The sequence below is a fragment of the Poecilia mexicana genome, unplaced genomic scaffold (genome assembly GCF_051168715.1).
Source record: "Poecilia mexicana isolate PSO_F unplaced genomic scaffold, ASM5116871v1 scaffold_11, whole genome shotgun sequence".
NCBI lineage: Eukaryota > Metazoa > Chordata > Actinopteri > Cyprinodontiformes > Poeciliidae > Poecilia > Poecilia mexicana.
In genome coordinates, this window is record NW_028263380.1 from 10212828 (window position 1) to 10230818 (window position 17991).

Below are 17991 nucleotides of genomic sequence, written 5' to 3' on the forward strand. Positions count from 1 at the left end.
CTGAACCCTCTAAATGTTGGGAGCGCTTCTCCTTTGCAAAGGTTCAATTAACTGTGTGAGAATCAGTGATGCTGCTGGGCTGCCGTTCCCTCTGTTTTTTTTTTTTTGGGGGGTGTGGGGGTTTTGGGGAGAAGAGTCTCGTCCTTCTCATCTTAATTCACGTCCTTCAGATGAAAAGCGGCTCTGACCCACCCCTCTCCTCTTTTTATCTGTTGTCTCTTGTAGCCTTTCATATCCCCTCATGTTTCTTTCATATTAACATCTCTCTCATGTCTTCTTTTTTTTTTTTTGTTTTTACATGAAAGGCACAAGTGCTCTCGAGGTGAATATGAAGCCTTATTTGAATGAAACCAGAGTTATGATGATGATGGGGGTGCCGCCGAGTGTCCACAGATGTTTACCCTAAACAGGAAAACGCATTAGGCTGATTTATGCTGGTCTCGTTCGCCTCCTCAAAAAGTAGAGCGACGTGTCAGATTGTCAACAGGCGACTTGTCGAGTAACCCAAATGTTTAGATTAAAAAAGTCACTGTTTTTCTTTTTCTGGGTCGGCATAACGCTTGCAATGTTTTGCATCCCTCCGAATCCATGGAAAGCAAAATGTAGCAAAGAATTAACTTGATTGCAATGAAACTTAAACATTTTCTGGCAGATTTCAGTCTGTGTGATCGCCTCTGAGTTCTTGTCAGGAAGAATGGGCCAAAATTTCACCAAATTAATTATGGGAAGGTTAAGGGAGGTATCTAAAATATTATTGCTTAAAAGGACCATTCTAGCAAATTTGTCAGCTTCTGAATTGAGGTTAAAATATATATTTTTGATAAGTCACTTGCTGGCATCTAGCAAATGAAAAATTTCCTAGTCCTAACTAACCTAAGACAGAAAAACAACAGTTTTTAGTGCATATAAACATGTCATCTAATTTCAGGTGTTCCACTTAGGGGGAAAAGAAAAACATTTAAGGGAATGTGTAGGAGCGCTAAACGTGATACAAATCAGAATGTAACTGATTCTAGTTCCTTTTTATTTAAATTTTGGTCTTTCGAAAAGCCTTAGTGAACCACATTTTTGCAGTGAGAGAGCGGTTCTGTGTTTTGCTACACCCCGTCCTACCTGCTCTCCCGATGTAATTACATTACCCTGCTTATCCAGTCTCAAACTAACTCTACTTAGCACTTTGATTTGATTACTTCTGGACAAATGCAGCCGCAATTAAATCATTTTTGCCCACATACTACATGTTCTTATCCGTTAGCGCGGGGCTCTTTGCGTGGGCGATGTCTAATAAGTCGATAAATCAAAAGGACGAGCTGTGATGGCGAGCCCGGATAAACGGATTGAGCGTCGTCGTGGATGGGGCAGAATTAGAATGCTGCGGCCTGCTGCCTCCCGTCTAGTCAGGTTTGATTAATGGACTAGTTTTGAAGGGCAAGGGCAAATGAAGGCTTTTAGCTTGGCATTAGAAAAAAACAAAAAAAACAATAACAGACCGGCATGAGAAAGCCAAATAATCTGTATGCTTATATAAGCTCGTGGTTTTTAATCCCTTGAACTCCATTGCGTGGTTTAAAAATGTCATAAATAGGATGGGAATAGTCTTTAAAGTAATGACTGATTGTCTTGATGTCTCTGTTTATGCAAACATTTTTCATAAACTTATTGCCATGTCTCCTCCCCTGCTTGTCCCATCCTTTCATCCCTCCCTCCTTCCTGTTCAGGATGGCTCACGTGCCGGTCGGGAGAAAAAGAAGACTGTGTCCTTCAGCAGCAGCCTGTCGGAGAAGAAGATCAGCAGCGCTGCCGGGTGTATCCACTCCATGGTGCGTCTGCAACTGTGTGACCTTCCGAAAAAAATAAACAAGAGTTACACGACTGTACATGAAATATTTAATGTTTCACACACGCATCAAGGGCTTTCTGTTTTGTCAAACACCCGACAGAGCTTGTCAACAGAGTTTGGGAGCTCATGTGAGTGACGGTCGCTTTCATGTCCCGTCTTCCAGGTCGAAGGCAGCGAGCTGAAAAAAATCCGCCCCAACTCTCGTGTATATCAGCGTTACTACCTTCTGGACGCGGGCCTGCAGGCTCTGTTCTGGGAGCCGTCCAAGAAGGAGTCGGACAAAGCGCGGATCTTTCTCGACTCGATACGCGAGGTGAGTTTGTTTTGCTCAGAGTGCAGCAGCAGATCATCGGACCATCAGAGCAGCCCTCCCTGGCCTTTCCTTTATACGTGACCTTTGAGTGTTTTTCAAGCTTCAGAGATATTTACAACCTTTTTGAGGGCAGCAGTTATTTTGGTTTATATGGCGTCTGACGTGAGGTTTTATGAATCACAAATTCCAGGTCCGGACAGGTCGTAACACGGAAACCTTCCGCACCAGTGGAGTTTATGAGCAAATTTCGGAGGACTGTGCATTTTCCATCATCTACGGAGAGATGTACGAGAGCTTGGACCTGGTGGCCAACTCTGCTGAAGTGGCGAACATTTGGGTGACTGGTCTAAGGTAAGGCAAGACGTACAACTAAAAGCAGATTTGGCACTTAAACTGTACAAAACTCATCGATAAACTTACTATGTAAGCCTCAAGGTCTGTGAGACATACAGTGGACTTTGAAGGTTCTGAAATGAAAAAAGTCATTTCAGAACCTTCAATGTATCAAATAGTTTTTATTATGGAATTCCAAAGGGAAAGTTTGGCACAAAACCACCACTGAGCATCTCCAGAAAAATGCCACAACCACAACGAAATATGGCCGTGAATGCATCATGCTCTGGGATTATTTTCAGATGGAACAAGGCTTTTAGTCAAGGTGGTTAAAATCGGGAACTAAATCCAACTAAATGAGTAATTTTTGACCCAAAACCTTCAGGTGATTGGACAAATGTCGGAACGTCGGAGGAACTGTATCTTTCGAGAAATCAGAAAGTAGTCGGCAGAAAGGACAAAAGACAATCTACAGTGGATGAACAGTCTCTGTAGGTTGTGTCTCATCGAGTAAACTATATCAGAAATGAGTTTAAAAAAAAAAAAGTCTCATTAGAGAACCGACTCAAGATATGTGCATACTGCTGCATGTTCTAGGGTTTAGCTTGCTTTTTCCACTGGGTCAAATCAGGAGTTTTGGTGGGTTACTCTACTGGCCTATTCGTCTGAATTTTGCCCGTTTTAAAAGCCACTGCCATTGATCAAGATTGGCATTCAAGCAAATTCTCAGCCACGCGTCTCTTGGAAAGTTGTGGGTGGGGGGAAATCGTTTGTTTTCCTGAAAACAAAGTAATGTGTCCTGTTAGATAATCGGCGCTCTTCCATCTCTTATCTGCTTCTAGGTATCTGATGCAGTACGGCAGACACGCCCTTGACATACTGGCCAACAGTCAGGACAGCCTTCGCCTTCGCTGGCTGGAGCAGTTGTTTTCCTCTGCCGCCGATCAAAATAAACAGGAAGTCATCGAGGAGGGGATTCCCTTGCAGTCGGCTGTTAAGTTGGTACAAAGTGTGAATCCTGGAGTGAGCAGCGGTAAAGTGGAGCACAGGTTTAAGGAGATCCAGAGACTCCGGGAGAAGACGGGCGCTCTTACGTCGTGCAATGAATCGGGCTCTAAAGACCACGCCGAAAACGAAAAGCCATCAGCGAGAAAGGAGCAAGTGACCAAGCAGGAGTTCATTGAGGTCTTCCATGACTTTTGCACCCGTCCAGAGATCTACTTTCTGCTGGTGCAGTTCTCCAGCAACAAAGAGTACCTGGATGCAAAGGACCTGATGAGGTTCATAGAAGCTGAGCAGGGCGTGGCACAAGTGGGTAGCATGAAACGATGCATAAATTCAGAAAACGGGTCAAATGTAAAAATGTTCCTTTTACTTGGATGACAAGCTCTTGTTCTAAGACTTTTATTCCTCCTTGTAGTCTGTAATTTCTCCATATATTTCTTGGTCTTAATTTTTTTCTCCATCCAGGCGAGTGAGGAAATGAGTCTGCAACTCATCCAGGCCCACGAGCCGTCAGAAGAGGGTCGGCAGCAGGGACACCTGTCACTGGACGGCTTCACCAGCTACCTCACTTCGTCAGAGTGCCACCTGTTCGACCGGGAGCATGACACCATTTGTCAAGACATGTCCCAGCCTTTGTCTCACTACTACATCAACTCCTCCCACAACACCTACCTCATCGAGGACCAGTTTCGAGGTCCCTCCGATAAATCCGGTTACATCCGCGCCCTGAAGATGGGCTGCCGCTGTGTGGAGGTGGACGTTTGGGACGGCCCCGACGGGGAGCCAGTGGTGTGCACGGGTCACAGCCTTTCCCGTCCACTGGCTCTGCATTCTGTGTTGGAGGCAATTGCAAAGTTTGCGTTTGTGGCGTCGGAGTACCCGTTAATTCTCTGTGTTGAAAATCACTGTTCGCTGCAACAGCAAAAAGTTTTGCTGCAGCATCTCACAAGGATATTGGGGGATAAACTGTATAGAGATCTACCAGCTGAAGGAGCTTTGTACCTACCGTCGCCAGAGGAACTAAGACATCGAATCCTGCTGAAGGGTAAAAAGCTCGGGCCGGATTCAGATGGGGAGGTGAGTGAGGAAGATGAAGGAGCAGAAATGAGCCAAAGGATAAAAGCGCTAAATGCTGGCGGAACCGAGAAGGACGTTGTGCAGAAAAGTGTCTCTCTCACATCTGTCCCTCAGTCCAACATGCCTCATCCTTCCCCAAAACGTTTCCAGCTGTTGCGGGAACTGTCCGACTTGGTAACTCTGTGTCATTCAGTTGGCTTTAAAGACTTTAAAACTTCCTCTAAGGCTCAAAAGCCTTGGGAACTGTGCTCTTTCCACGAGTCCCTGGCTTTGCGTCTGGCTGGCGACAGCCCTGGGGACTTCGTCAATCACAACAAGCATTTCTTGTCTCGAGTCTACCCCAATCCCATGCGCATTGACTCGAGCAATATGAATCCCCAGGACCTGTGGAAGTGCGGCTGTCAGATTGTGTCAATGAATTTTCAGACGGCAGGACTGATGATGGACCTGAACACGGCCTGGTTCCGGCAGAACGGGAGCTGCGGTTACGTGCTGCGTCCGGCCATCATGCGGCAGGAAGTGTCTTACTTCAGCGCTGACACCAAAGACACTGTACCGGGCGTGTCGCCACAGCTGCTGCATGTAAAGGTAGAGCATAAATCATTAAATAATAAATTATTATTATGTGCTAGAAATGATTGAGATGCTAGCATCCAGTTTCAAAACGTTGGCAAATTTGTTGATCAAACTATATTAAAAGTAACAAATATTAGGGAACTTGAATAAGAGTTAGAGTGTGCTTGACAGTCAAAGTATGAACTTTACAGACTGTATCAATTTCAGTTGCATTATTATAACATTGTATGTTTGTAATGGATAACAGTGTTAACTTTCTGGAAATTACAGGGGAATTTCCTGAAACTTACAGATTACTTTTCAGAAATGCTTATGCTTACTTACAGGGTACTTTTCTCTACTTTTATGAGGTAGTTTTTCATAAGTTATTTGTACGTTTGGACACCTGTCTTTTTAAAGTAACCTCAAAGTTCAGGTGTGTGCAAAAACACAAGCCGCTTTGTCCTCTAAACTAATAAGTTACAGGAACGTAACGTGCACATTCCTGATGGTACCATGTTACGAGTTACCTAATAAAACAATTAAAGTGAACGGTAAGTTATAGAAACTATTCCCAAAATTCTGGAAAGCACCACAGAGAATTTGAGTCGCTTGATGATGCAACTTAATTTCCAAAAGTATCATTTCAAGTTCAAGGAGCGTTACCTGTAAGCTCTGGAAAGACTCACTGGAGTTCAGAAAATGGTCACTTTGTAAATCATCTCATATTACAGCTTGATGTCTAGAAATGATGACTGTAATTTTCAATACGCTTATCTAATTAAAAGTAAACCTAAAATTTCAGATGGTAATAATTTAAGGAGAAATTACCAAGTTAAAAGTCAGTTCTTCTCTTTGCCAACCCTGTCAAAAGTTACTAGTCAGTTCCAGGATTGTAATTGTAATCTTCTAGTTCTAGAAAGTCCCATGTTACAACTCACCTCGTTGTAGGTAAAGAATGGACTGCGTATGTGTTGCTACCATGTGGGCACTAAAAACGATTGGTGTTTTTCTTCCAGGTGATCAGTGGCCAGAATCTGCCCAAGCCAAAAGGTTCTGGGGCCAAAGGGGACGTTGTAGACCCATACGTGTACGTGGAGATCCATGGCATCCCAGCCGACTGCAGCGAGCGCCGCACCAGGACGGTGAGGCAGAACGGGGACAACCCCATCTTTGACGAGAGCTTCGAGTTCCAGATCAACTTGCCAGAGCTTGCCATGGTTCGTTTTGTGGTGTTGGACGATGACTTCATTGGGGATGAATTCATAGGTCAGTGTGCTGGGTCTATTATTGGAAAAGGAAATCTCTTAATTGTTCATATCCGTACAGCAAACAAAGAGGGGGGTTTTTTGTGAGAGATGTGATCTAGTACAAAAAGGTTTTATTAGTGCACATAAAACAGGATGTGATGCAACCAGATGTGGAAATACCTGTTTCCGGTGGCAGTACTGTGGGAAATGTTGTTGTTGTTGTGTAGATGTCACAACCACAATACGTCCAACATGCTATGTGAACAGAAAGAAACATTCAGGTTAGCAATGACCAGCTTTTGCTTTGTGACGCTGCAATTAAAGTAGTTCTCAACCACTGCAGGCCAGTATACTATACCACTGGAGTGCCTCCAACCTGGCTACCGACACGTGCCCCTCCAGTCCCTCACTGGGGAGGACCTTCCACACGCCAAGTTGTTTGTACATGTGGCCCTCACAAACCGGAGAGGAGGTGGAAAACCTTACAAAAGAGGCCTCTCGGTACGAAAGACTCGAAAAGGGAGGGAGTACACAGCTCTGAGGGACTTGGGAGTTCGGACCGTCGACGAGGTTTTCAAGATGGCCGCCCCCCTTCTGAGAGAAGCGGCAGACTTGAGGGGTAACATGCAGGTGAGGAAACAATTCATGGAATATGTGCTTCAATGTAAGGCTTAGATGAAACATCTTGACAAATGTACAGACTGCTTGTTATCTGTAGAGCGGTATTTCTGACACAATGGTGTTGAAGATATGTTTCAGATTAATAGAAAAAAAAAAAAAAGAGAACAAAGGTCGGCTGATAGCAGATGAGTCCTAAAGACTGGTGTGACTGGATTCCAAAAAGGTTTTATTTAGGAAATCTTCAATATCAATCTTCATCTCGCATCTTTCAGTTTTGTGGAAAGCAGCAAGCAGTGGAAGCTTTTCAGCAAAATCTATGTGCAGAAAGCCGTGTAGATAACGTGAACTATCCCACCCTTTTTACTTCTACTCAACAAAGCAAGTTAATATCATTTTAAGACTTGGTCATAGATGGATTTGAAAATAATAAGAAAGTGGAACAAACTACAGGAAGAGGCTTTAAATACCAGAGGCCCCTGAGTCCAATTTCAATTCAGATGAACTGGAAGGGCCTCACTTGGAAGATTTCCAAGATGTGACTCAGCTAATCAAGTCACCTCTGCTCACCTTTTTTAAAATCAAACTTAACCACTTATAATTTAAGCAGAGTCTGACAATGGCATAATTTGCAGTGAAATTAGATTACGTCTTTTTGCCAAATCAAACACTAGGCAACATCAGCATTGGCGTCAACACCACCCGACAGCAAAACGTGGAACGTAATGACCTCGTGCGTCCCTGTAGAAGATTTACACCAGTCAGGCTTTTAATGGCCGACACAGATTCCCGGTCTGTCTTTAGGTTTTTCAGATTTTCTTTCTGAAGACGGTAAAACCTACAAACTAATTCGGGTAAGCGTTGTCTTAAATCAGCCATGAAATGTGGCAAACATTAACCGATGTGTTACAGATCACCATCGGTCAGAGCCGACGAAGGTCAAAGTGGCCAGTTGTTAGTTCTGCGCCATTTAAAGCGAAGCCACAGTTTGTCCACTGCGAACCAGTCGGTTTCTTTAATCTTGCCTTTAGCTTCGGCTTTACTCCACCATTAATTACTTCAATACACTCATAAACACATACAGTTCAGTTTGGTAATTATTCAACAGAATCAATATTCACTCCAGTGTGAAATATTATTCAATATTCCTTTTCAAAACGTACTTCATGAGCCAGTCAGTCAGTCGGTTTGGTCTGTAAGTGCCTGTATTAATTATGCCAATTAAACTGTCACTAATACGAGATTGCCGGCGTTTCTTTCGAACCTTCGCAACACTGCTGCGGCAGGAGAATAAATGATTTCTGAAAGGAAAGACAAACTGCTTTGTGGAGAAAATAAATCAAGTCGGTAATGGGAAGGAGGGGAAAAAAAAATCTCACAATTATCCCGGGTTTATTTGTTTTGATACTTTCTACAAATTATGTTGAGTTTCTGTCGGCCCACAGAAATACAACTGAAACCAGATGTTTATGCGTGAAACGCATCACACACTTGTGATATTTATATCAGGCTAAAAATGTCTCTTTTTTTTTCCTTTTTTTTTTTTAGATCAAATAGGATACAAAATTATTTATATTCTCTAAATACTTAAATAATACGAGTTTTTTGTTGTTGTTTTTTTCACAGAACTCCGTTGCAGTATTCAGGGAGCTGTGTGGGGTGTCGGCTGTGGCCAACCTCATGCAGTGTGTGCTGGCCCTGGGCTCCAGAGTGTCGGGCCCAGAGGGGACCCCGTTACTGCTGTTCGACCTGAGAGACGGCTACCCCACGCTGGAGCCCCAGGGGCCCCTGCCGGACGTCCTGCGCCGAGTCGTCTCTACGTACGATACGGTGAGGAAAGAATGAAACTTGGAAAACGTGCGATCAGAAACGAAAGGGGGAAAAAAAAACAAATGACGAGAAATGGCATGCGAGTCGCATCCCTCCCCTCTGACTCTTTGACCCGACAATCAGACGCTTCCTTTTTGAGGCAGCTAGCTTCGAAGTACAAAGTGAGCTTTCATTGTCGCGTCGCAGACAACACCCACCACCCTCCGTTTGTCTTCAGCTTGCCGGCAACATCCTCATGTTGGCGCGAAGCCTCCATGTGTTTCCACCCAAATAAACCACAGACTTCCACCGAGCACGGAGGGGAAAGTCGTTCACCAGATTTGATTTATGGAATAGTTTCTAAATATACGCGACCGGGCGTCAGGCGATGAGGAGTTAATTTGCAGGGAAGAAAAAAAAAGACTGAAAGAAACAAAGAAAACAAAGGCGTATCCGTTAGTTACCGTCTCACAGACCGGCAGTGGCGGAGGCATAAATCTTTGTATTCAAAAAGGTTTAAAGCTGCTTTTATTTACACTTGCTTATGTTTGGTGTCGGTTTGTCTTTTAATGTCTTTCTTCCCTCTATATTCTTCCTCCCTAGTTTGTTTTGGCTGAACTTGCTCCAGTCGCTCTTTAATAAGTGGGTTTCATGCAGCTTTAATGAGGAAACTAGCCCCTTTTTTTATTATTATTTTTATTTGTTTGAAAATATAGTTTTCTTCACACTTACTGGGTAAACTATAATCATCAGCCTAGTCTGACAGAAAAATCTAGAAGAATGCTGACTTTATTGTAAATGGAGACGGTTTGGGGGGAGAGGGAGAAAACCATGGTGAGAATATGTTGGTTTTGTTTTCTAACAAAATAAATATTGTCACAGCTATTGGAACCTCATTTCACGTAGAGGGATCGGAGAGTAATTGCTAAAGCAAGCTGAATTTCAGTCTCATCTGATAGAGCAGGATTCTCATAAAGTCCCTGTAGCTGAACCTGCCACGATAAGCAACAAATGAATCGCACGGTGAATTAAAAATAACCTCAATCATTTTGATTTATATTTTTTTGAAGGGCAATTTTGTTTACAGAGACTTTATAATGCATTTTCTTCTTGGTTTCGGTGGTGTGTGTGAGTTTTTATACGAGTTTTATTTTTTGCTTTTGGTTGCTTTGTTTTGGACATTTAAAATGTTCTTTACTAAATTAGTTTATTGATCTTTGAGAGGACGAAGTTGCATTATTATGCCATTATCAGTAGATTCCTTGAAGGTTATATCATCATTTATGGCATTAATTTCTGAGACATTTTATCATCCAGCAAGATAAACCATGACAGGCCTACCTGTAGATTTTAGCAAGCTGCCGATATTTACGTTTGAAGTGGTAGGACAGAATGGGTTTTTTCCTGGCGTTCTTCCCAAACAACTAGTCGGTATGCAAAAGGCATCTGAGGGTTCTTATAGAGGTTGAGTGACCCCAAGAGGCCACTTTTTGCCAAGACTGCCTGTAAATGTTTATTTTTTACTTTTAATGTTTATTTTACTTTAAGTATTTTTATTTATAATTTTTTTTTTAGGAATATCTTGGGTGTGAAGATGCACCGCTGATGTGCTGCAGGTTCTCAGACAAGAACAAGTTGCAAAGTTGAAATGATCTTGATTACGGTTTCCAGTGCACAATCTGGGACACTTTAAATCGCCCCACAGCTGTTTATCAGCGCTGTGCATCTCGCTTGTGGGACCGCAGGCCTGTGCACCGCGGGTCTCAGCTAGCACATACAAGTGGGTTAGTCTGTGTCTCCAGTCGCTTCCGTTCCAGCTGAACGGAGCGGAGCTGCAAAAGCTCGCCCCGCCGCTGAATACCATTAGCATAGATTTGAATGCGATTTGGCTAAATGGATTCCTCGCCTGAGTCCCCGACACACAGAAAGGAAGAGTCAGGAAATGAGAATCCGATTATGCACTTCTGGTGGAATTTGATCTGGTTTTCGGCGATACGAGGTAGTAAAATCCCTTATTTGCTTGAAAAGAGCGTTTCTTTTCTCCCCCCCCCCTCCCCACTCGGGGTCGAGGCTTTTTGAGAGGACGTGTCTCATTATTCAGTCAGTCTCTGCATGTCATCCATATGTAGCTTTGTATGTGCGTTCATATAGTCGTACTTTGAGTCTAAACTCTTTTCTTTTTTACTTCTTTTCCAACCAATCAATGTGGAGCAGTAATTCCGTGTGTTACAGAACACATTGACGTGTCTTCCATTTAAATGATTCTTGCTTTTTCATTTTCGTTGTAGATCCACCAGCTAGCTCTGTTATGTTACACCCAATAAAAGTTTTGCAAATGTACCTGACGGTAGGATTTTATCGGTTAAATAAATGCGATTTATGGCCCCCTGTTGCTAACGGAGTGTCCGTTTCCTGTTTTCCCCACCCCCCAGATGGTCAACGCAAGCAAAGCTGTGATGGAGTTTGCAGATGCAATCTATGAAAAAATCCTGCACATACAGACAACGGGTGAGTAGGTGTTTTATGATGGACATAACTCCAGGGGAAACTCATATAACCGGCTCGTGCTTGTGAGAGCTCCCACGCACGATGCTTTGTACTTCATCTGCTTCTTTTCATTTTTCTTAAGTTTATTTTATTCTCTTCTGGTCAAAGCTACTTTACCATCACGTTTCCCAACTTTGATTTTTTTTTTATTTTTTTTTTTTAGGCTCTGACTTATTTTTGTGCGGATCTCCTTCCTTTTTCTGTATTTTATTTTAATTACTTTATAAATGTCTTTTTTTTTTTTTTTTTTTTTTTACCTCATTTATGCTGCTTTTTGATTTCTAGTCCCCATATTTTTTTTCTTTTTTTAAAGATATTTTTAGGCATTTGCAACCTTTTTTTAACAGTAATTGGGCACCGGAAGGAGAGAGATGAGAAAGACGTGCATCAAATGTTCTAAAACAGAGACAAACAATTTTATTTTTCAAGATGAGAATCGGGGATGTGTTTTTATGAATCTTCCTAGGCCTTTATATCCCTAAATAAAAGCCTTATAGATTACCTAATTGGTAAATTGAGTTCACCTGTTTGTAATTTAAACTCAGATGACTCAGGCTTGGGTCCAAATGTAAGATTTTGGTAAAACTTGGATTTTTTTTTGTCTGTTTGGGCTACTTTGCAAAGAACAATTGGTTAGACAGTTGGGCAAAATCTGACCCCAAATGATTTGCAATTATAATTTGCAATGAGAAGCGGCTCTGTGAATTATTAGCTGAGTACGGCTCGATCTAAAGGCAGGTCGCACACTTTTCAGATTTTTATTTGTGAAAAGCCTTAAATCCTTTCCCCTCTAAACTCATGATTCTGCACTGTCACGATGGTGACTTGTTACATAAAACCCCAATGAAACGTCACAAAAAGACGGGAGAAAAAACCTCAAGGGGTATGAATCATTTTTGCAAGTTACTACTAGGTCACAACTTTTGCACTGGTGTGGTTTATATGCATGTTTTCTGAAAGCAGCAGGTTTAAACTAACATCACCGTTGCTTCTCCGTCACTGAAATCCGGCCCGTCTGTGGTTTCTGGCATGAGCTTTTTGTTTACTTCAACAAGGGACAGTTTGGGTCGTCTGACTCTTAACAGCCAGACTTTTGCTGTATCATACAAGAGTCAGATCCTCCTTGGGCGTATATATTGTACATTTTGTGTATTTGATGTTCAGAAATGATGATCAGTTGCTTGTTTTGGGGGAAAGAAAAAAAAAAAGCGAAACGTTTCTGTAGAGTCGGGGTTCATCTCGGGTCACTGCGTAAAGCTAAATGCGATCTGATTAATGTTGTTTAACAAATCTGGAGACTCTTCTCTCCGAGAAAACATCTCTCATTCCTCCTCGTGGGTTTTTGTTGAACCGACTTCTCTCATTTAACACTTTTACCTTTTCTGCAACACGGCCGCGATCCCATCTTGCCACCCTGAACTCTGGATGAATCCTTTATTTCACCGGCGGTCACATGTAAACAGATTTAAGTTTGCGATTGCTCAGCCCTCCCTCCTCCCGCCCGCGGGAGTCGGCCCACTGTTTGTATGTTCATCTGATTATGGAGCCCGGAGACCGATGTTCTGAACAAAGCTCTTCCTGTGTGTTAAGGGCAAAGATGGTGATCAGGTGATCCCCAAGGCGGAGGTCCACTCTGTGGTCTGAAAGGAGGGCGCGCACCGGAAGAAGGCCTATATGGGTCACTTGGAGGGGAAGTATGGGATGGCTGGTGGCAGAGATGGATGTCTGGAAGTCACATCAGGGCAGAGAGAGGAAACGGAAGGGGGAGGGGAAGGGGAGAAGGAGGAAGGAGAGGAAAGATGTGCTGCAGCTTCAGACGAGGTTGAATCGTAAAAGATTAGATTAGAGATCATCAGGATGTTTGTGACACTCGTAAATGTTCGTTGTGGACAATCGGAGCAACGGGGAGCGTACTATGCGACGTACTATACGGATCTTTTGTTGTTTTCGTTGTACTACGAGCACGTCGTCAGTATTGTGTACACTCGTACCATTTGTACCACAACAAACGATAAGAAACGACAACACGAAGGTGCGGCCCGAGCGTGCGTCGTGCGCTTCCTGAGCAGCAAAGTGAGAAATTAAACTGCTGCAGGCAAAGTGACGAGCAGATCTTAATTGGATGGAAAGTCTGTTTTTAAACTCGGCGTTTCCAAGAAACGGCGTCCTCATCTGCTAACGGTTTTTTCACACCATCCCATATTCGTCGTCGACCTTTTCTCAACCTCGGGCGATCAGCTGTTCTCCCAGTCTGGCTGAGCGATGTACAGCATAGTCCTCTGAGCCACACCAGGAAGTGTAACAAACGACAACAAAAAAAAAAAAAAAAAAACACACCAGGATTTGAGAATTTCTTTCTTTCTTTTATCATTTCCTCCTCCGCTTCAGATGTGCAGGAAGTAGAAGTGATGAAATGCGTGTTACATCCTGATGAGTCGGCCCCGACGCTTACCGTGTCCTGCGGGTCAGACGGGACTAGTTTTTTTGTTTGCATATGCAAAAAAAAATACAAAAAAACAAAACGTTGTTGTGTGTTGACTTGGATATATTGTATGCATCCTTTTTTTTTTTTTCTCCCTCGGAAAGAAAGCCAGCAGAGGGAACAACACTGCTTTGAGTTACCTAGCAACTGTGTGGTAAAGGTTATTATTAAGGCAACTTATGTAGGTGTGAAAATGTGGAGAAGGGACTGGTGTGTGTGTGTGTGTGCGTGTGCAGGTGTGCGGTCATGCTTGCAGACATTTAAGGTGCAGAGAAGGAACCGTGTGAGGAATCGAACTCGCCCTCAGTCTGCTCACCCTCCTCTCTCTGCGTGCGCGAGAGAAAGAGGCCCACAACTTAGCATGCTAAACGTCAAGGTTCTGGCTGATGGCTCGCTGTGATGCCTTGCCCTGTGTTAACCCACTTTCGGGTTTCCATGGTAACAGCGGGACGGTGGCCCGGGGCGGCCAGAGGAAGCCAGACACAAGGAAACAACTTGGTGCGCACACGCTCTGAGTAGCTGCAGGCTGGACTCTGAGATCCTGCCTTGTTGGAGGGTTGTTTTTTTTTTATGCAGATTTCGTCATACGTTGCTCAGATTTCCATGCTCGTCTTTGCTCAAGAGTTGTGAAATCTCTTCATAGTTCTGCCTCTGATGTCTGCAAAGTATTCACCCTGGTTTTGACTTGTTTTTCCTTTGCCTCCAGGTAAAGGGGTTTGGAAAAGATCCTTGTGTGCGCACATCTTTATCAAAGGCTGATCCTTGTTTGCCGTTTTTTGAAATAATAATTCATAGTTATATGGCTTCCGTGTTTGCACAAGCGCCGCCAGTTCACCGTGATCCGCAAATTTATCCCTAGGCGTTTTCATGCCATCTCGCATTAAAAAATAAAAATAAAAAAAATAATTAAGCTTGTCCAGAATTTATCGGATGAAGTTTGGTGCAACGGTTTTACACGCTTTAAGACATTTTAACGCTCCTAAATTACTCTCATTTCAACCAGTTGAAATCTGTTAAATTTGAGTACAAAACTTCACAGTCAAAAGTTCAGACACAACAGGGTCACATTTAGTGCTTTGCCGTCAGAAAGAAAAATGACTGGAGGCTTTTACAAGTGGTTCATTTAGTCCTTTAAGTCTACCGTGCATCCATCAGCTCAGACAGGGTGTGGCCGTTTCTTTTTAATTTGCCGTCTGAACTGCGAATCTAAGTGACAAAAATGGAGTTTTTGAGGAAAAAAAAAAATCTTCGGTCGTGAGAGTAAAGTGGAAAAAGTGCCTAGACAATTTCCTCGTCTCATCCTTGCCGTCTCTTAAACACACAAATAATAAAATAGGGGTGGAAAAAAAATAAGTTTGTTTATTCTGTTGGTGCTGATGGTTAGGGCATGATCCTTCAATTTAAATTCCTACACATAAAGCGAAGCCAAAGGCGTTGCAGCCAAGTTAAAACAAGCCGAAGGGCCGCCCGTACATGCACACGCACACACACACACATGCTGAGCACAACAAAGATCACCTTGAGGGAAACGGTTGCGCTTCCTTTCTGCAAGAAATATCTAAAGTTTGTTTCTGGAAAGTCGGAGGGTAAATCTTGCATTTAGCCCCAAATATATTGTGGTAAATGGCGCCAGGGTTGGAAGCAGGAAGCTTGCTGCACCCGTTCATGTTTAAGCTAGTCTTAGAATGCAGCACAGCGACCTGCTGTTGGAATTTCAAAGGGTTTCAGTTAAAATAAAAAAAAAAAAAAAAAAACTTGAGTCATTGCTTTGAACAATGTGCGCCTGATTAGAATCTCATTACCGTTGATTTTTCCAGAAGTTTTCCTTGAGCAGGTCGTCTTTCTTGGATGCGTGTTGAAAACGGAGCAAGGGGGACTAAACGAAGCACCAAAAAAACAAGTCTGGCCACATTGGACGTTGTGAATTGATCCACACCCTCGATCCCGACACACGCGCTCTATTCAGAATGGGAGCTCTTTAAAAGTGACCCAAGAGATTTTGACGATCCCCAAATTCCCAATCATTCCGTCATGTTTGGACACATGTAAACCTTCTTTTTTCGCCCACTAGCCATGTTGGCATAATAATATTTCCAAAGTCATAATGTTAGCATTTTGTTTTTTGTTTTTTTTTCCTCTGTAGCGATGGAGTTTCATGAAAAGCTGCAAAGCCTGGCGATGAAGGAAGGGCTGAAAGGCTCCAAGGTTAGTCGAGCGCTGGAGAGCTTCAGCTGGAACATCACCATCCTGAAGGTGAGTCACTCATCCCCACACTTTAAAGGAAAAAACAAAAAAAAAGAAGCGTCACGTAGGAAGTTTACTGCGACATCTTTCTGCCTCCAGCTTCAAAATTTCACAATCCCTCCGATCTCTCCTCCTCTTTTTTGCCTCAGGGTCAGGCTGACCTGCTCAAGCACGCCAAGGCCGAGGTGGAGGAGAACATGAAGCAGGTGCACGACGCCGCTCTGACCGGAAACCTCAGCAAGAAGGGGGGAGGACTGAGGCGCGTCCGCTCCCAAACGGGACGAGGTCCGGATGACACCGCGAGCGCCTGAGACGCCTCGCCTCAGCGACGCGACCACACTGCTGCCATATTTGCTGTGACGAACTTTTCGCGCACCGCCAGAGGGTTCTCGAGCTCCGAGACCGACAAACGTGTTCATGAAAAGTAAAAATCTTGAATATACAATCAGGGCGATGTGCTGCCGGAAGGAGATCCTAGAATCGCAGCGGCGGAGAGATGAATGTAGTTGGACTTGAAGCCAAGGTTCTGCTGTTTGTACTGTTGTAAACCTGCCAAATGTTTAACGATCTCTCTCTCATGTGAACTTTTTCTAGGTTTAAAGTGTGCCATTTTTACATGCCAACCAGTGAGGTGGGTCTGTCAATTTGTTGTTTAGGGAACAAACCAGGTCAGGTAACAGGACGCCTTGCCCTTTAAGTTAAAGAAAACCTACTCTGTGTGTAAATCTTTAGATATTTGAAGTCTTCAGCCTTCGTTGTGCGGACCAGTGGAGCCTCGTGTGTCTTCAGCTTCTCTCTTTTTTTTTTTTTTTACCGAGTGCCGTTTTGCTCCCGCATTGCTGCTCTAAACTCAGTTGCCATGAGATTGTTTTTGCACCAAACCTCACCTTCCTCCCCTCTCCTCCCCCCCGACATCCCCTTTTAAATGTTGTCTTACAAACAGTATTCTATATTTTTGTAATTCCCAGAATCCCCTGGGCCCCATGTGCTACTTAAACCCTTCTTACTGTACCTGCCATACCGATCAACTCCAGAGGTGTTGATTTCTGCCTCCAGGGAACCGATGCCGTTGCCATCGAAAGCGTTTACTTTGCGTGCAAAACACTGTACAGTATTTTAATATTTGATTCTATCCTTTTGCTGTGAAGAATATTTTGCATAAGTTATTGATGCTGAATGAAGAAAAAAGGAACAAAAAAAAACATTCCAGATGCGTGTTGGTGTTGTGGCAGTAGATGGATGGAAATAAACACTTTTTTTTTTTCCAAAGTGACTAATGCTTGTGTGTGTTTTACTCTTATTTTTCTGCAAGCTCTTTCTAATATTCATTCATTTTATCACGACATAAGTTGTGTGGGGCTGAGAAGACAGCTGGGGACGCTCATCTGCTGGGTATGGGTGGCAGACATATGGCCCTCTGCATATGTGCTGTTAAGCTTAACGGAGCTCATTTGTAGCTTGAAGAATTCATTGGAGGGGGACGAAGGAGTCGACATTAACGAGCAGAATGGTGAAGTTTTGGCACGTCTCACTGCAACGTTTCTTTATTTTTCAAGTCCTTTGGAGTTTTGCACCAAATTAGAGTCGCTCCCATACCTCGCAGGACTGACAGAATATGCCAAAACCTGGTTTTCCTCATCCAAGATGTAATTAAGTATTCAGATTTAATTTTCCAACATACCATGTGGTAACTCTGCAGAGACGCAGCGACTCCAGACGTCTCGTCTTCCAGAGAAAATGGTGGTGGTAAATAAATGGGGTAACACTTTATTTGAAGGGGGTTGAATAAGACTGTCATAAACATGACATAACACATGTCATGAACATGAATAAGCCTTTGTGAATATTTATGACTGTTGTCATAAAGCGTCATTTGGTAAATTATGACACTTTTAATACAAAGTTGACATTATTCAAA

General features: G+C 43.2%; 1 protein-coding gene across 1 annotated transcript in view; it reads left to right on the forward strand.

Annotated features, from left to right (window-relative positions):
• The window catches only part of LOC106912969 (inactive phospholipase C-like protein 2), a 36231-nt gene extending 18885 nt beyond the window's left edge, over positions 1 to 17346 (forward strand). Inside the window, exons 2-12 of the mRNA XM_088010158.1 lie at positions 1719 to 1820; positions 2004 to 2153; positions 2344 to 2504; positions 3329 to 3797; positions 3957 to 5156; positions 6143 to 6392; positions 6717 to 7003; positions 8618 to 8821; positions 11233 to 11308; positions 15973 to 16082; positions 16223 to 17346. Coding sequence (XP_087866284.1) covers positions 1719 to 1820; positions 2004 to 2153; positions 2344 to 2504; positions 3329 to 3797; positions 3957 to 5156; positions 6143 to 6392; positions 6717 to 7003; positions 8618 to 8821; positions 11233 to 11308; positions 15973 to 16082; positions 16223 to 16384 — 3171 coding nt within the window. The 3' untranslated portion in view covers positions 16385 to 17346. The remainder of the gene's footprint in view (positions 1 to 1718; positions 1821 to 2003; positions 2154 to 2343; positions 2505 to 3328; positions 3798 to 3956; positions 5157 to 6142; positions 6393 to 6716; positions 7004 to 8617; positions 8822 to 11232; positions 11309 to 15972; positions 16083 to 16222) is intronic.
• The last annotated feature ends 645 nt before the right edge of the window (positions 17347 to 17991 follow it).